Source organism: Callionymus lyra, chromosome 9, assembly GCF_982586985.1.
Source record: "Callionymus lyra chromosome 9, fCalLyr1.hap1.1, whole genome shotgun sequence".
Lineage (NCBI taxonomy): Eukaryota > Metazoa > Chordata > Actinopteri > Syngnathiformes > Callionymidae > Callionymus > Callionymus lyra.
In genome coordinates this window covers 10,415,866-10,434,390 of record NC_141826.1, presented here as the reverse complement: position 1 = coordinate 10,434,390, position 18,525 = coordinate 10,415,866, and the positions used below count along the sequence as shown (strand labels likewise).

The following is an 18,525-nucleotide window of genomic DNA, read 5'->3' as shown; positions in this document are numbered from 1 at the left end:
GAAAGTGGTAGATAATTTTCAATGTGTCTAGTTTTTCTTTTCCTGTCGTGAAAGGCCGGCTACTGCAGAATCTGCTGAGCGTGCAGAATACTCTGGCACGGGGCAGCCATTGCTCGGATGCCAATCTGTTTTGGCCTCTTTGGGCTTGTTTTGTCCGAGTTAATCCAGGCGGCGCGTGTAAGCTCCCTTGTCTCAGTCTCACCCCGACAGTATTAAACATTAGGTCCAGCAGCTTTGCCCTCAGACTGGTGCGAGGACGCCGCTGGGACGGAGACATGGCTTCATTCAAGAAGACCTTTGGGGGTCTGAAGAGTTCGGGTCACTCGGCAGCTAAAGGAGTCACAGAAACAGCAAGTATGGAGTCACTTGAACTTTTCAATGCAACCTCCTGAAACTCTCTGTCTCTAGTGCAGGCAGCTCAAGAGGCCGTGCAGCAGGTTGCAGACTCTTCCAAGGAAACAGCCAACACTGGTAAAACATCACAGCTCTTTGTCCTTTTCTGGATGAATCCACACTCCTGGTTTATTTTTGTGTTATGTATTTAATCACAACCACAAGTACCAAAGTTATGAAGAAGCTTTTGTTAAGCATCATAAGGATGTATGTTTGTGACCTTTTGGATTAGCAGGTAGATCATATGAAAGATGAACTGTTTTATTACTATTATAGTATGTAAGTTTATTCGCTTTAAGATGCTTTAAGACCAAAATGTTGTTTTTAGGTTTTCAGATATATATTATATATAATTTGATTATTCTATGTATTCTGATGATTTAAATTATTGTAAAATATATATATATATATATATTTATTTTATGTTTAGCCTGGTTTTTACATGGTTTAGTGAGAGGAACTTCCTGACCTAAGCAGCTGGGTTAAGTTTCAACTCAATTAAACCCCAATAACCGGTAGTAAATATACAAATGAATGAATGAATAAAGGTCTAAATCATCAAGAAATGTTGACCTGTAATTGCTCCTTCCGAACAAATAATATAATACATTGAGTTTTAAATAATTTTCTCCAACAGTATTTCATAAATATCCTCCCTTTGCTAACGAGCGTGAAAAGTAACGATCCACTATTTTATTTTATTTATTGTTTATTTCAAATACATGTATCATGTTTGTTAAATTTGGCTTTAAATACTTGTTCGTCTGAAAAAAAAAAGTTTTAAAAATGTGTGTTAAGAATGTATTTGTTAATTTTTGATTGGTATTGTTTTACATTCTGTAGAGTTTCACACTCAAAATCCCCAAAATCTCTGCTCAATTCAAAATTTGTATTATTATTATATACTATCTAACTAACTTTCTTCAAAACTTCCAGCTCAAAAATGGTTATTTTGCTACTATATAAAGTATAAGGTAAATATTGATCTTACACATCAATTTAGAAAAACAGAAAAGAAAAGTGTCAAAAGTTCCCTGGACAGTTTTCTGTCATTAGCATTTTTTTTTATACTTAGATTTATGTTTAATCTTTTAATTTCTATGCTATTTATTCTAGCATAAATCATGTCATAAACTATCAACACATAAAAAGAAGCAGACATTCAATCTTGTTGATTGATTTTTATAACATTTTTTAAAAGAATCTTGGGGACCCTCATCAGTATAGGTAAATAATATCTGTTATAATATAATGTATAAAGGTCGTGTTTTAATAGCATTTTTCTAGAGTTACAACACTAACATGGCATCCCTAACATTGTTTATTTCCCAACTGATATCAGATTTTTATTAAAAAATCTCTCATTAAAATGATTGTCAGGCTGCGGGAAGTTACCTGCCAGAGTCACCGTTCCTGTGACAAGAACTCAGGCATAATGTTGTTAGCCTTAAAAAGTGATGACACAACGAAATACTAATGACTACCCGTCACAAATGTGTCGAACGAAGCAGAGATGGGAGCAGAGACGCTGCGCTCGATGACGACAGCGGCGAGGTTACCCGAGGACCCTGCGGCACATAATGAACATCATCTGCATTAGTGGATATAACTCAATTCTAGGTTTTAATATTGCTAGAGGGAAAGTGAAAAGTTGAAATGTTGTCATGTAATAAATGTGTTTTTCCTTCCTGCAGCTGCTCAGGAGGCCAACAAACAGACCCAAGCTGCGATAGGAAAAGCTGCTGACAAGGCAGCCGGGTCCATCAAGGGCTTCGGACACAAGTTGGAGAGCAAGTGATGATTGGATTGTGAAGCTTTGGAACTGATGTATGTTTTTATTATTAATAATTGTGATTATTTAAGGAAATAAAACTCTTTTTTTTTCGTCACACCTTGTATATAACGTTGTATGAAAACTAAAATAATTGCATTATCTTCCCTTCTCATGATCAAAAGGTTAAAACTGTTTAATTTAGTTATTCAAATGTTAACACTCTTAAGGGGACAATTTGTCATATTTTTGTTAAATTAATTCAGAAGAAAACCTATTTTCACTGGACTACACTAAAACTAAAAAGCACAGACATGAAACAATATATGATCTTTAAGTTTGTATGAATATAAAGTAACAAAGTCAATAAATCTGTAGGATTTCAACATTTTAGTGTGAAAAAAAAAGCATTGAACGTCAAATACAATTGTTTTGATATTTATTTTACATTTTCAAATGTTTGTTTCAAGTCTTTCTTTGTGTATTTGAGTGATTCACTTCAACTTTCACCAGCCCCTGATCCTCGACTGTTCCGGCAGCAAAAACAAAGTTCTCCCCCACACCAGCGTAGGTGATCCAGGCCTCACTCCAGCAGTGCAGCATGAAGCCAACTTAATGTTCTTCGACAAGAAGCAGGCCAGAGAGCCTTTATCTACAAGTTGCTGTGAGTTAGGATCACAGACAAACAGGAAATGTCTTCATCATGATGAAGAAGGATAAAACTTTTTTCCTTTTTGTCATGAACAGAAAATATATACACTATATATAACATAGTTTTACCTCAAGTCAGAATGATATCACATCTTCCTGTCTTCTGCTGGAAACCTTTCCACGGTATCCACCAAAATAACTGTGATATATTTGTAGTATTGTCGAGTACTTGACTCGGAATTTACAGACCACATGACTCATTACGAAGTCGTTACTGCCTTCATTTGTTTTGAAACCGAAAATATGTCCAAATATCAGTTTTGAAAGCTGCTGCGGTAGTCGACTGTATCCTCTTGTCCCCAGTCATTGCGGGGAACTTATTGGATGGATGGATGGATGGATGGATGGATGGATGGATGGATGGATGGATGGATGGATGGATGGATGGACGGACGGACGGACGGACGGACGGACGGACGGAATGGCTGAAAGGTGGATAAATGGTTAGAGGAAGGAAGGCTGGATAGCAAAAGGATGGATGGCAGAAGGATGGAAGGCAGATGGATGAATGGCAGAAAGATGGATGGATGGATGGACGGATGGACGGACGGACGGACGGACGGAATGGCAGAAAGGTTGATAAATGGTTAGAAGAAGGAATGCTGGATAGCAAAAGGATGGATGGCAGAAGGATGGAAGGCAGATGGATGAATGGCGGATGGATGGGTGGATGGATGGATGGATGGACAGATGGACGGACGGACGGACGGACGGACGGACGGACGGACGGACGGAATGGCAGAAAGGTGGATAAATGGTTAGAAGAAGGAAGGTTGGATAGCAAAAGGATGGATGGCAGAAGGATGGAAGGCAGATGGATGAATGGTGGATGGATGGATGGATAGATGGATAGATGGATGGATGGATGGATGGATGGATGGATGTTTCACTGAGATGAAAAGAAGACATAGTTTTTGTTGCTGAATTCAAGTTTGTTTCCACGTTATAAAATTGATCTTTTTGTGCTTTTAACCATTTAAGTTATTACGCTGTCAAGAACTCCGTCATTTTTAATTATCAAAAAATAGGGGAAAATCAATCACTCATAGGACATGTCTATAGCTATAACATAAAAAGAACAAAAAGCTACTTGTGTATAACAATTATAATGAAAGTATAAACAGCATGTAGAAATAAAAAAGCAAGATGTAAAAAGACATCTGCTAAACTGATCACATGATACATTTAGTTGATGTATCAGATCCACAGTGGGACTGGAAATCTCCTAAAATCCACTCTAAAATGAGATAATTCGGGAGAGTCTGTCAGCATCCAACCGTGCTGCATCTCTGCTCCGTGGAGAGTCCTCATCAGTGAATCAGCCTCGGTCATTATTCGCCACACACTGCTGAGAACATGGCCTTTGGCACGCTGATGGCTCCTGATGAGAGTGTGATCAAAGCTCTACCTTGGCCCTCTGCTACACACCTCCCTCACATCGCACAAACCCGTTGCTAGGCAACACAACTCTGTGGAGGCCAGAGTTGGTGGAGGCCTTTGAATTAGTGGCGAGAATACTTGTGCAGGTACACGTTGTTCGGGCTCGAAAGCTGCTACTGTACTGCACAGACCAGGAACTGAAATGTCTTTAATCCCACTCAAGTCGTCACACAGAGCAGGATCTGCGTCGAGAAAGTGAAGAGGTTGGAAGGAGCATGAAAGACGACGTCTGTTTTACAAGTGTTTGTTTGTGTGGGAGGTGCAGCTCTGGTTCCCGCAGGCGCCTTCGGCGAGCACCGCTCTGGTTTCACAGGCAGCAGCGCTCGTCCAAATATCCCCATTTCAAGAGTCAAACAGCTTCACGTCTGCCTTTGTTAGCACGGATTAAGCCAGTCAAGGATGTGGTCAGTTAACCCGCCTTGTCTCTACTCACTTAAAAAAATTAAAATTTAAAATTAAAAAAATTACCCTGAATGTGCGTCGTCAGCACTGTGTTACTATGGAGACCATTCTTTAATTACTATGATTTACTGATGATTAGATAGTGGAGCACATATTTGTAGTTACATTAGCGCTCGCTGGCAGAAACCAACTGTGGTTTCCAGGGAAACAGGAATCAGGAGCTTTTGAATAGACAGGGGCGCAGCTTAAAGAGCGAGCATCGCCGGAGATAGATTCTTCTGGAGACAACCCTGGAGCTGCTGCCGCTGCTGCTGCTGCGCTCATTTTTTAAAAATCTCCACAGCGATGAGTTTATAAATACAAACTATCGGACAAGACAACCGTTGAGAAGTTCGTTTCGGAGACAACGTGATGGAGGCTGCTCTCTGACTTGCTGAGGTACGACTTGTTTTCAGAGTTTAAATTCAAACTTCTTGCTGCGTTTTATTGACCATGAGTTTGGAAGGTAGCTGAGAGAAAAGTGGATTCTTGATTATTATTGTGTATTTGTGTTTGTACTTCTGTGGTGAATACATGTTACCGCACTGGTGTATTGCAGGGAAAACGCTTGCATAATAAAGATGTTGACAACTGGTGTGATATTAACACGGAGGTTGTGCTGCAGGTGCGTCAACCACTTTCAAGCAGAATGGGGAGTCTGAAGGACGAGACGAGAGGTCTGCAGCCCGGCGAGAAGAGCGACGACGCCAGCATCAGGACGCTGGAGGGAGGAAGTCAAGGGTCGGAGCTCCTGAGTAATTCCGCAGAAAGCAACGTCCTGTCAGAAGATGATACCATTTCTGAGTCCATCGATGATGACTCGAGGGGGAAGGACTGTAACCCGACCGAGCCGGTATCGAAGATCCAGGAGACCGAAGCTAATAACAATGAACCCCCGAAGGATGAGGATGTTCCTAAAAACAATATCGTCCAGCTGGAGAAAGTTACCGTCTCCCAGGCCACCGACCCGTTCTCCCCCGCACCGTTCGGACAACACCACATGCGCACGCAGGTCAGTCTCGAGGTGGTCCAGTGTTGTTCCGCAGCGACCAGCCCCATGACCCCTCCTGAGGGGGATCACACGTTCTTCTTTCCAAACACCACTGCCATTGCGACTGACACTGAAGAGCTGAACACCCGTCAAACGGCGCAGTTCTGCTCAGTGGCCACGTCACCCATGACCCCTAAACCCACCATTTTTCCAGAGGTGCAGTCAATGGGGGGAGGTGAGAAACAGGAGCGTACCGTGGTGGATCCAACCCCTAATCAGGAAGACTCAAGCAATCCTGGGTCTGACACCCAGCTGAAAGCTCCTCTGGACGGCAGTGACACAAACAAGCAGCGGAGGATGGGGAGCATGGACCAGGACATCACCATCCTCGTGACCCACCACGGAGGCAATGACGAGACCGACGATGCTGAGCCTGATGATTACGCTGTAGAACCTGTGATAGAAACCGACGAACAAACCGAGAAGCCAAGGGATGATGAAGAGGGAGCGTCAAGCAATACGGAATGTTCTGCAGAAGAAAATAAAGACGACTCGGTGACGAAGCCACTTGTGCCTGAATCTCCGGCACCTTTCGGCTGCCACAACATCCGCACACAAGTCAGTCTGGAAGTGGTTCAGTGTCAGTCTGTGGCCACGAGCCCCATGACCCCTCCAGAGGGTGACCAAGCTTTCAGTTTCCCGGCGTCTCTCATCAGCTCTGTAGGGAATGAAACCAAAGATGTGGAGTACCGCTCGGTGGGTACAGCTCCCATGACCCCCAGGACACCAACCGCCACCGTTTTTCCTGAGACTATCAAGGAAGTCCCGGTTGAAAAGGAGCTACCGAAGGTGGAGGAAGAGAAACCTGAAGAAGTAGAGGAGGATTGTAGTGAGAAGGAAGAGGAGCCGGTGCAGGAGGTGAGCTGGGACGAGAAGGGCATGACGTGGGAGGTGTACGGAGCCGTGGTGGAGGTGGCGGTGCTGGGATCTGCAATCCAGAAACACCTGGAGAAGCAGGTGAAGAAGCAGAAGGGACTGCCACCGCCTCCTCCACTCAACCCTTCAGCTACTCCTCTGGTGCCAGAACCAGCCAAGGGTTGTCTTGGTTTCGGGAAAGGCCGGGCAGGGAAGAGAGCAGCGAGGGATGGGAAGGGGAACAGACGCAGGAAAAATCCCTTTCGTGGTTTGATGGAGAACATGCAGCAGCCACATTGTTGCTCCAGAGCCCACAGCACAGAGTGACCGCAGAACGCTTACGTACCACGTAACTTGAACTTCTAGCTGCAGGTGATTTATCAAGGTCATCGGCTTCTCTCCTCGCCTGGCTGCTCAGTGAGTCATCTTCGCAGGACGCTTTTCTTTTTCATAAGCACCTCAGACAATACGCAGCCATGGCAACAAGTGCGTCTTTATACCATCAGCTGCTCCAGACTCTAATCGCCGCATCACCCTGATCTCAATCTCACACGTCCAGGGTCGGATGAAGTTTCTTATCCAAATGGCATTGACTTTTTTTTCGGAGGGAACTGTAACCGTTTACTGGATGTGCTCCGAGTCACGTTGCGATGTCAGTGAAGCACCGTGTGACTGTCTGACCATCCAGTGTTGGAGTAAAGATGTCATTCACGATTGCGTCATATGAATCCAAACTTATACGCTACTAGCAGCTACATTGATGCGTGCATGAGAGCAGCAGTCATGTTATATATTGACCAGTCTTGACTTTTGTCTTAAGAGTCCTGCAATCATGTTCCTTAATATTATTGCCATTCATTTATTTTATGATGATAATTCAATCATTTCTTTTGAAAATCTGTGGATAGCAATAAGCTAATTTGGAAAGCAGGTGGTCGTTGCTTTCCGCAACGTAGCTACATAACACCGACAAAGGAGCAAGCTCATTCTGCACCACAGAATAAATTGATCGAGATTGTTAGTGGATCAAGATCAGACCTGGGCAAATTGCAGCCCTTTAACTTTTTAGTTAATATTTATGCGGTACTAATAAAGGCAAAATATGTTTGTGTAGTAATTCCTCCGATAGCTTACTAACAATTTGGTTTATTTGTCTTGTTCCTTTTAACTCACATAACACATACTTTGTTTCATATTTTTATTAGACCTTCTTTCTTCCTTCTTTCTTTTTTTATGTGTCCTTTTTGTGAGGAACTATTTTTTATTTTTATATAACCATACCTTTTATGGTCATGTTTTATACATTTCTTTAAGTGTATTTTATTTAGCTTTCTTATAAAATGTCATGGCGTAATGATAATCTATTTACTTTTCTTTTTTTTATTTAAGATGTTTTTCTTTCTTTCTCTTGGCTTGGTGGTCCCTTACAACAGTCACTGTATATAATTTGCCCGGGAGAACATTTTATTGCCCATCCCTGATCCAGATCTTCATTTTGGAACACAACTTTTTAAAATAACCTTCTTGACAGACGTGACAAGTGACTGCAAACTAATGTGGGCGTGGATCTTCTTACAAGGCAATACAATCTCAGAATTAGATTCTTGGTCAACAAAATCACCGTTTATTTATTAAGTGTTTTTTTTATCTTACTGACATCAGGTCAAGTTTTTTATTTAACCAAATCATTTAACTTCTGCATGTGATCTTTTGAAAACAGATGTAAATATGTCATATTCCTGAACATAATTCCCATTCTTCCCTAATTTTCAATTTTTCAAGCTTTTAAAACGAAATCAGGTTGTTTTGTTCAAGTTTCGATGAAGGAGGTAAAGGGACTCAGTTGTATGAAACAGCTATAGTTGTCTGTCCATTTGTGATGGTCAGAGATGATGGTACTTTATGTTGTGAACTTCTGAATAACTTTATGTCTATGTGTTTTGAACTTATTAATATAGTTTAAAGAATTTGGTTCCTTGATGTTTTCTGCCAGTCCTAATCTGGTGCTCACATTATTGAACTGCTCATTGGTGTTACACTCAAAATGCCTGGTAAAGTGCAAACTTAACTTACTTAAAACTTAAACCCTAAACTTATATTGTTTTTTTATTTTCTCTTACTAATATTCGTGTTGGACTTTTATTTTAATGAATCACAAAAGTTTGTTTAACAGCCTTGATAATTTAATATTTTTTTCAATCATGTTTGAATGGTTGTTTTGCACCAGAGATTTATAACTGTCTTCAAGTGTAATGAGTCTGATGATGATGGACAATCGAAACCTGTTGTGTTTTTAAACTTGATTGGTGATTTCATTTACTGAGAGAAACACGGTAGAAGATAAAGAAAACAGACATGTTATGAAAAGACTTGTGACAAGTCATAATCCTTTAACGTGTAATTACAATCTGTCTCAAATAGAACACATGGAGTAAAGAAGTATTCCATTAGTAACACATTCTCATGAAGTGACGATTGCTTAAGTTTTGTATTTATGTATAGTGAAAAAATAGCTTAATACCAGGAACAAGTAGTTGTCTTTCAATATGAACTAATGGACTGCCGTCCGCGGCTGTCCAGGGTGTCCGCTGCATCTCACCCAAAGAGCTGGAAAAGGCTTCATTCCACCAGAGGGAGAGCCGAATGAATTAATACACCAAAATGTGCTACAATTGTCTCGCACCTTTTAAATATAAAATTGTATAATCCATGCTGATAATTTAAAGTGGTGACACCTCTGTGGTGTTCCTGACACGACGATTAGTCATGATTGACACGATAATCAGCACCAGATCGTTTCACCACAAGGAGGATTTATGTCATTATAATGTTAGAAAAATAACTTCAAAACCGTCCTTAAGATATATTGAAGTTTGATTATAGAGTTGACAATATATGAGTTATATTATTTTATAATGTATGTATTGTCTATTTCCAAAGTCAAATCCACTATTTAATATCACAACAACAGCGCCCTCTGCTGTTTCATTCGTGAGTGAAATCTTTTGCTAAATTTCACTTGACTATTTACTGTACATATATAAATATAAGAAGAAACAATCATTTGAGTAAATTAGATCAGTATATTTCTAAGTGGATCAGATATTTTAGGGGATCATACAGGGTCAGTAAAATATCATCCCCATTATTCCTTCATTTTACTGCTCAAATGAAAACTCAAAAGCACAATGAAATTACATTCTGAGTTATCATGGCTAGTTTTTGCAAGGCATTGGTGATATAATTTGTGATGCAAATCATTTTAAATGTGCTTTATTCAATGTTATCACGGTTTCTTCTTTCTTCATTCAAGTTTTGAATTGTGAGCTTTTCGTGACACAATTTTGACGACGTGACTGTATAACTGCTGCGCTTTGGTTTGTATTTGCTCACAATGTGCATGTTTGTGAGAGCAGGAATCTTCAATTCAAACTTTCTCATTGTTTAAATATCGCTTCACATGAATTAAACCTGTTTATGGCTTCATAAAAAGTGTATGGTTTTAATGTGTTGTTTAGACATAATTATATGAGTGATTATTGTGTAATATGGATGTGAATACACTTTTAGTGACTCAGTTTACAGGTTTATTAGTTATAAAGCTTTTAATGATGATTAAAAGGGAAGAAAGAAACAGTTAATCCAATATAATAAGCTTGTAACTGTTAAGTAAAGACACCTCAAGACTTTTCAGTTCCATTTTATTTAAGTTATTTAATGTTGTTTAATGCCATAATAATAAAAATAAAAATAATGCCATTAGCAACCATAGATGCGGATTTCATAGCATTGGCAGCCTTTAGTTTCCTCCTGTAACTGTATAGTCACATCAGCAGGTTAGCGGGGTCCTGTCGCTTAAAGAACCATCAGCAGTCCGTGACAGAGGCATGCATGTGACTACAACTCTAGACGAAGACAAACGGCCCACTTACTTTCTGCGTGTGCACAGGAGTGAAGTGATGAGGACGACCAACACAATGACGAGGCCGCCCACGACTCCCAGCAGGACGAACTCCAATGTCTTTGCTGGTGGGGGGGTCAATGAAGGGTTGCCCTGAAACATTGCAAATATATTCTTTATACTTTCTCCATGGACATTTTAGATAGATTCTAACTATATGGTTGATATATATATTGAGTTCAAGACATGTATGAATGTTGTACCGACATGTACTATAACGATGTGTCTTAAACTACAAACTGATGACAATTTATAAATAATTATTAATAATGTTGATACTTGACATTGAGAGGTTTGAAAAACAGTCAACTGACTCATAAATCTCAAACAAAAGCTATTGTTTGTTGAATTCTTTTCATTATTTAAAATGCAAGATATGAAATGAGCGCCTCCTACAAGCCCCATAATGCACTGCTGCAAAAGCGTCTATACCCAATCATATTAGAGTATGTGTTCGCGGTGGCCCCTTTGTGAGGCCCCATTGCTATCTTGTTATCAAGCAATAAATAATCTTTATAACTCAAATAAATAAATGCAAAGTCACAATGTAATTTTCATTTAAATTTAAATGTATTTTTAACCATAAAGTGCTCGTTCTATTCCAACAGTGGAAGTAAAGAAATCGTTTTTTAATTTTCATCAATATTTTCAATATAATGCACTGTTACAAAAACTTATGTATAGATTTTAAGACAAAAAGAATGAGGAGCTGTACATGGACTAGTTCTGTTCTTCACTTGCTAAATAAACTCTTACCTTGCTGTGACGCTGCCATGTGAGGCAACTCTTTCAGGGAATCACAACGACTTGACAGGGACTTCCAGTGTTGGTTCATCTCTTTCTCAAGAATCTTTCACTTCCTGCCGTCTCCTTACTGCCATAACAACGTCGAATCCTCTTTGTCCGAAAGTCAACAGAACCTGGAAAACATTGTATTAATGAAGTCGTATGATTCTGATCATTTGAAGTGTAAAATCTATTGAAAAAGGTCTGGTACCTACCAGTTCTGGGCAGTTCTTGCAGGTCACTTCCATGCAAAAACAAAACAAAAAAATAATAGTGCTCCCTTTTAAATATAAATTTAAGATTTTCATTACATGTTTAATTTTGCTGTGGATGTAGTTCACGGAACCTGTGATGTCATCATCCTTTGCCATGAAGACACCGTCAGAAATGGGTTGTTCCTTTTCTGCTCCAGTTTGAAGAAGCCCGATCAGAAGGTCCCGGAGTTTCTACCACACAGTCAATGTTTTCATCGTTCAAAGTTTGCCGGAGTTCTTGTAGAAACGCCTCTATTAAATCAGGAATGAAGAAAGTTAGTAACATCAATGTGCTAGAACTTGCAGATTCAGACAAAGTATACAAGTACGACAGCCTCAAGAGCAAAGACTACCTCTGTCTGGTCATGTTCTGCAACAGGTGGATTCGTGTAGTTACTGTAGTAGAACTGTAATAGACTGTAATAGAAACAAATGAAACTTATGTATTGATGTCAGCAGTAATAACTGACTACACAAGTAAGTAAGTAAGTCATTTATATTTATAGAGCACTTTTCCAGACCAGGGTCACAAAGCGCTTAAACAATTTAAAAAAAAAAAAGTAGGATCACCATGAGAACAAACGGCTCATCTTTTGGCAGATTTTTAAAAAGTTTCCCCTTTTTTTAAATGTCGGATCAACATACGTTGTGTTGATGTTTCTCTTTTATTGTGGTTTTATTTTGTATAGTTACTTCCTGTTTTCCTCCTTACCTCCCACATCAACCCTACTAATGGCACACAGCTGGAGCTGATCTGTAATCAGCAGAAGGAGCCTCGGCCTCCAGACCAGCGATCGAAGAGTTTCATGCGAATGGTAATTGTTTGCGTTTCTTCCTGGTTGTCTTCGTGTTCTTCTCAAGATAAGTGTTTTGCTTTCCTTGTGAGTGTTTTAGTTATTGTTGTTGTGGACTTTGATTGTTTTGTCTTGGCCTGTAAATCCCCCGAGTTATCTATCATAATCTCAGGTTCTACGAATTGGTGCGAAGCCCTCTAACCACTTCGCTATTGGTTTACTCCGAGGCACCGCCTCGTCTCTGAGAAAGCTTAATGAACTCGCCAACCAGCAGGGGGCAGTCCACTTCCTATAAAGGCGGGAAACACCCGCCGCACTTCCTCCAACTGAAAACTCAGCGAGAAGGGCGGCCTATGATAGATAACTCAGGGGTTCTACTTCATATTGGTGCTCCGCCCTCTAAGCGCTTCGCTATTGGTTGAAACCCAAGGCGAAGCCTGACTGGATAAATGTACCCCCAGCTGGACGCCGCTCCTGAAGCAGCATTGCTAGGGCCCCCTCCTGACCAGGAACCAAGTCCTACTGGAGCCATGGGCCTCGAGGGGTGCACAGCAGCACTCAAAACCGTATGAGCTACTGATCCCGCCGTCACGTTGAGGAGATAGGCCTTAGCAAAGGTTGAGGTGGACGCCCAAGAAGCAGCTGATTTTTTACACTCAAACTTTAAAAAATGGCCCAAAATCGATGTGTCCGAAAATGGAAAAAAAGGTCGGAATACTTAAGTATGATATCAGACGCATCATGTGAGCGCAAAAGATTGTTACGAAAATGCGTAAAATGTCGTTTTTTGAAGGCTCGAAAAAAGGTCTATTTCGACCGATTTTTTTTTCTCAAACTTTAAAAAATGGCCCGAAATCGACGTGTCCGAAAATGGAAAAAAAGGTCGGAATACTTAAGTATGATATCAGACGCATCACGTGAGCGCAAAAGATTGTTACGAAAATGCGTAAAATGTCGTTTTTTGAAGGCTTGAAAAAAGGTCTATTTCGACCAATTTTTTTTACTCAAACTTTAAAAAATGGCCCAAAATCGACGTGTCCGAAAATGGAAAAAAACGGTCGGAATACTTAAGTATGATATCAGACCCACCATGTGAGCGCAAAAGATTGTTACGAAAATGCGTAAAATGTCGTTTTTTGAAGGCTGGAAAAAACGTCTATTTCGACTGATTTTTTTTTCTCAAACCTTAAAAAATGGCCCAAAATCGACGTGTCCGAAAATGGAAAAAAAGGTCGGAATACTTAAGTATGATATCAGACGCATCATGTGAGCGCAAAAGATTGTTACGAAAATGCGTAAAATGACGTTTTTTGAAGGCTTGAAAAAAGGTCTATTTCGACCAATTTTTTTTACTCAAACTTTAAAAAATGGCCCAAAATCGACGTGTCCGAAAATGGAAAAAAAGGTCGGAATACTTAAGTATGATATCAGACGCATCATGTGAGCGCAAAAGATTGTTACGAAAATGCGTAAAATGTCGTTTTTTGATGGCTCGAAAAAGGTATTTTTCGACCGATTTTTTATTCTCAAACTTTAAAAAATGGCCCAAAATCGACGTGTCCAAAAATGGAAAAAAAGGTCGGAATACTTAAGTATGATATCAGATGCATCATGTGAGCGCAAAAGATTGTTACGAAAATGCGTAAAATGACGTTTTTGGAAGGCTCGAAAAAGGTATTTTTCGACCGATTTTTTATTCTCAAACTTTAAAAAATGGCCCAAAATCGACGTGTCCAAAAATGGAAAAAAAGGTCGGAATACTTAAGTATGATATCAGACGCATCATGTGAGCGCAAAAGATTGTTACGAAAATGCGTAAAATGTAGTTTTTTGAAGGCTCGAAAAAAGGTCTATTTTGACCGATTTTTTTTTCAAACTTAAAAAAATGGCCCAAAATCGACGTGTCCGAAAATGGAAAAAATGGTCGGAATACTTAAGTATGATATCAGACGCACCATGTGAGCGCATAAGATTGTTACGAAAATGCGTAAAATGTCGTTTTTTGAAGGCTCGAAAAAAGGTCTATTTCGACCGATTTTTTTTACTCAAACTTTAAAAAATGGCCCAAAATCGACGTGTCCGAAAATGGAAAAAAAGGTCGGAATACTTAAGTATGATATCAGACGCACCATGTGAGCGCATAAGATTGTTACGAAAATGCGTAAAATGTCGTTTTTTGAATGCTCGAAAAAAGGTCTATTTTGACCGATTTTTTTTACTCAAACTTTAAAAAATGGCCCAAAATCGACGTGTCCGAAAATGGAAAAAAACGGTCGGAATACTTAAGTATGATATCAGACACACCATGTGAGCGCAAAAGATTGTTACGAAAATGCGTAAAATGTAGTTTTTTTGAAGGCTCGAAAAAAGGTCTAATTCGACCGATTTGTTTTTTCTCAAACTTTAAAAAATGGCCCAAAATCGACGTGTCCGAAAATGGAAAAAAAGGTCGGAATACTTAAGTATGATATCAGATGCATCATGTGAGCGCAAAAGATTGTTACGAAAATGCGTAAAATGTAGTTTTTTGAAGGCTCGAAAAAAGGTCTAATTCGACCGATTTTTTTTTACTCAAACTTTAAAAAATGGCCCAAAATCGACGTGTCCGAAAATGGAAAAAAAGGTCGGAATACTTAAGTATGATATCAGACGCATCATGTGAGCGCAAAAGATTGTTACGAAAATGCGTAAAATGTCGTTTTTTGAAGGCTCGAAAAAAGGTATAATTCGACCGATTTTTTTCACTCAAACTTTAAAAAATGGCCCAAAATCTATTATTATTATATAATCTAGTAAAAGTTGACAGACAAGAGTTTATGATGGCTGCGACTCCACCTCCTCGACCAGAGCGTCGAGGGGCATTAAAGTTAGTGTGGCTGGGTGGTGTTGATTCATCTAAAGATACATAATCATCTATAGACAGCCAGGTTTCAGTTAAGCAGAATAAGTCAATGGTTTTATCTGATATGAGTTCATTAATTAGTGCAGCTTTTGAGGACAGGGATCGGATATTCAACAATCCACACTTAATGCTCCTGTCCTCTACAATAGTAGTGGAAGTATTTATTTGAGTTCGATTTTCTTTAACAACTCTTCTACTGCAGACATTTGTTCTTGGTTTTATTAAGCGGGGCAGATTCACCCTCTCTATGTGGTTAAAGGCAGGTGGCTGTTGCAGGAGAAGGGCAGAAGAGTGTGGAAGACTGCACTTCTGCCTTCTGATCTGTGCTCTGAGTTGTCACGTTAGATTGTTTTGCACCAGAGCTTTATAACTGTCTTGTAGTCTAATGATGATGGACAATCAAAACCTGTTGTGTTTTTAAACTTGATTGGTGATTTCATTTACTGAGAGAAACACGGTAGAAGATAAACAATAGACATGCGTAAAATGTCGTTTTTTGAAGGCTTGAAAAAAGGTCTATTTCGACCAATTTTTTTTACTCAAACTTTAAAAAATGGCCCAAAATCGACGTGTCCGAAAATGGAAAAAAACGGTCGGAATACTTAAGTATGATATCAGACCCACCATGTGAGCGCAAAAGATTGTTACGAAAATGCGTAAAATGTCGTTTTTTGAAGGCTGGAAAAAACGTCTATTTCGACTGATTTTTTTTTCTCAAACCTTAAAAAATGGCCCAAAATCGACGTGTCCGAAAATGGAAAAAAAGGTCGGAATACTTAAGTATGATATCAGACGCATCATGTGAGCGCAAAAGATTGTTACGAAAATGCGTAAAATGACGTTTTTTGAAGGCTTGAAAAAAGGTCTATTTCGACCAATTTTTTTTACTCAAACTTTAAAAAATGGCCCAAAATCGACGTGTCCGAAAATGGAAAAAAAGGTCGGAATACTTAAGTATGATATCAGACGCATCATGTGAGCGCAAAAGATTGTTACGAAAATGCGTAAAATGTCGTTTTTTGATGGCTCGAAAAAGGTATTTTTCGACCGATTTTTTATTCTCAAACTTTAAAAAATGGCCCAAAATCGACGTGTCCAAAAATGGAAAAAAAGGTCGGAATACTTAAGTATGATATCAGATGCATCATGTGAGCGCAAAAGATTGTTACGAAAATGCGTAAAATGACGTTTTTGGAAGGCTCGAAAAAGGTATTTTTCGACCGATTTTTTATTCTCAAACTTTAAAAAATGGCCCAAAATCGACGTGTCCAAAAATGGAAAAAAAGGTCGGAATACTTAAGTATGATATCAGACGCATCATGTGAGCGCAAAAGATTGTTACGAAAATGCGTAAAATGTAGTTTTTTGAAGGCTCGAAAAAAGGTCTATTTTGACCGATTTTTTTTTCAAACTTAAAAAAATGGCCCAAAATCGACGTGTCCGAAAATGGAAAAAATGGTCGGAATACTTAAGTATGATATCAGACGCACCATGTGAGCGCATAAGATTGTTACGAAAATGCGTAAAATGTCGTTTTTTGAAGGCTCGAAAAAAGGTCTATTTCGACCGATTTTTTTTACTCAAACTTTAAAAAATGGCCCAAAATCGACGTGTCCGAAAATGGAAAAAAAGGTCGGAATACTTAAGTATGATATCAGACGCACCATGTGAGCGCATAAGATTGTTACGAAAATGCGTAAAATGTCGTTTTTTGAATGCTCGGAAAAAGGTCTATTTTGACCGATTTTTTTTACTCAAACTTTAAAAAATGGCCCAAAATCGACGTGTCCGAAAATGGAAAAAAACGGTCGGAATACTTAAGTATGATATCAGACACACCATGTGAGCGCAAAAGATTGTTACGAAAATGCGTAAAATGTAGTTTTTTTGAAGGCTCGAAAAAAGGTCTAATTCGACCGATTTGTTTTTTCTCAAACTTTAAAAAATGGCCCAAAATCGACGTGTCCGAAAATGGAAAAAAAGGTCGGAATACTTAAGTATGATATCAGATGCATCATGTGAGCGCAAAAGATTGTTACGAAAATGCGTAAAATGTAGTTTTTTGAAGGCTCGAAAAAAGGTCTAATTCGACCGATTTTTTTTTACTCAAACTTTAAAAAATGGCCCAAAATCGACGTGTCCGAAAATGGAAAAAAAGGTCGGAATACTTAAGTATGATATCAGACGCATCATGTGAGCGCAAAAGATTGTTACGAAAATGCGTAAAATGTCGTTTTTTGAAGGCTCGAAAAAAGGTATAATTCGACCGATTTTTTTCACTCAAACTTTAAAAAATGGCCCAAAATCTATTATTATTATATAATCTAGTAAAAGTTGACAGACAAGAGTTTATGATGGCTGCGACTCCACCTCCTCGACCAGAGCGTCGAGGGGCATTAAAGTTAGTGTGGCTGGGTGGTGTTGATTCATCTAAAGATACATAATCATCTATAGACAGCCAGGTTTCAGTTAAGCAGAATAAGTCAATGGTTTTATCTGATATGAGTTCATTAATTAGTGCAGCTTTTGAGGACAGGGATCGGATATTCAACAATCCACACTTAATGCTCCTGTCCTCTACAATAGTAGTGGAAGTATTTATTTGAGTTCGATTTTCTTTAACAACTCTTCTACTGCAGACATTTGTTCTTGGTTTTATTAAGCGGGGCAGATTCACCCTCTCTATGTGGTTAAAGGCAGGTGGCTGTTGCAGGAGAAGGGCAGAAGAGTGTGGAAGACTGCACTTCTGCCTTCTGATCTGTGCTCTGAGTTGTCACGTTAGATTGTTTTGCACCAGAGCTTTATAACTGTCTTGTAGTCTAATGATGATGGACAATCAAAACCTGTTGTGTTTTTAAACTTGATTGGTGATTTCATTTACTGAGAGAAACACGGTAGAAGATAAACAATAGACATGTTATGAAAGGATTTATGAGTTTAGCTCATTGTGACAAGGTTCGTCATGCTCCTTTAACGTGTAATTACAATCTAATGTTGATACATTTGAGACACTTTTCCAGGAATAATGTATGGGAAGAAATGATGTCTCAAATAGAACACATGGAGTTAAGAAGTATTGCATTAGTATCACATTCTCATGAAGTGACGATTGCTTAAGTTTTGTATTTATGTATAGTGAAAAAATAGCTTAATACCAGGAACAAGT

General features: G+C 39.1%; 2 protein-coding genes across 2 annotated transcripts; both read left to right on the top strand.

Moving 5' to 3' along the window:
* The first annotated feature begins 228 nt into the window (after positions 1–228).
* Positions 229–2,191, top strand: adirf (adipogenesis regulatory factor). Its single transcript, XM_087799750.1, has 3 exons — positions 229–354; positions 409–471; positions 2,088–2,191. Exons 1-3 carry the CDS (start codon positions 276–278, stop codon positions 2,189–2,191), a joined length of 246 nt encoding a protein of 81 aa, XP_087655876.1. The 5' UTR covers positions 229–275.
* Positions 2,192–4,734: 2,543 nt separating this feature from the next.
* Positions 4,735–10,141, top strand: gprin1 (G protein regulated inducer of neurite outgrowth 1). The gene is made up of 2 exons (XM_087799633.1): positions 4,735–5,155; positions 5,382–10,141. Exon 2 carries the CDS (start codon positions 5,406–5,408, stop codon positions 6,987–6,989), a length of 1,584 nt encoding a protein of 527 aa, XP_087655759.1. The 5' UTR covers positions 4,735–5,155; positions 5,382–5,405; the 3' UTR covers positions 6,990–10,141.
* Positions 10,142–18,525: the final 8,384 nt, after the last annotated feature.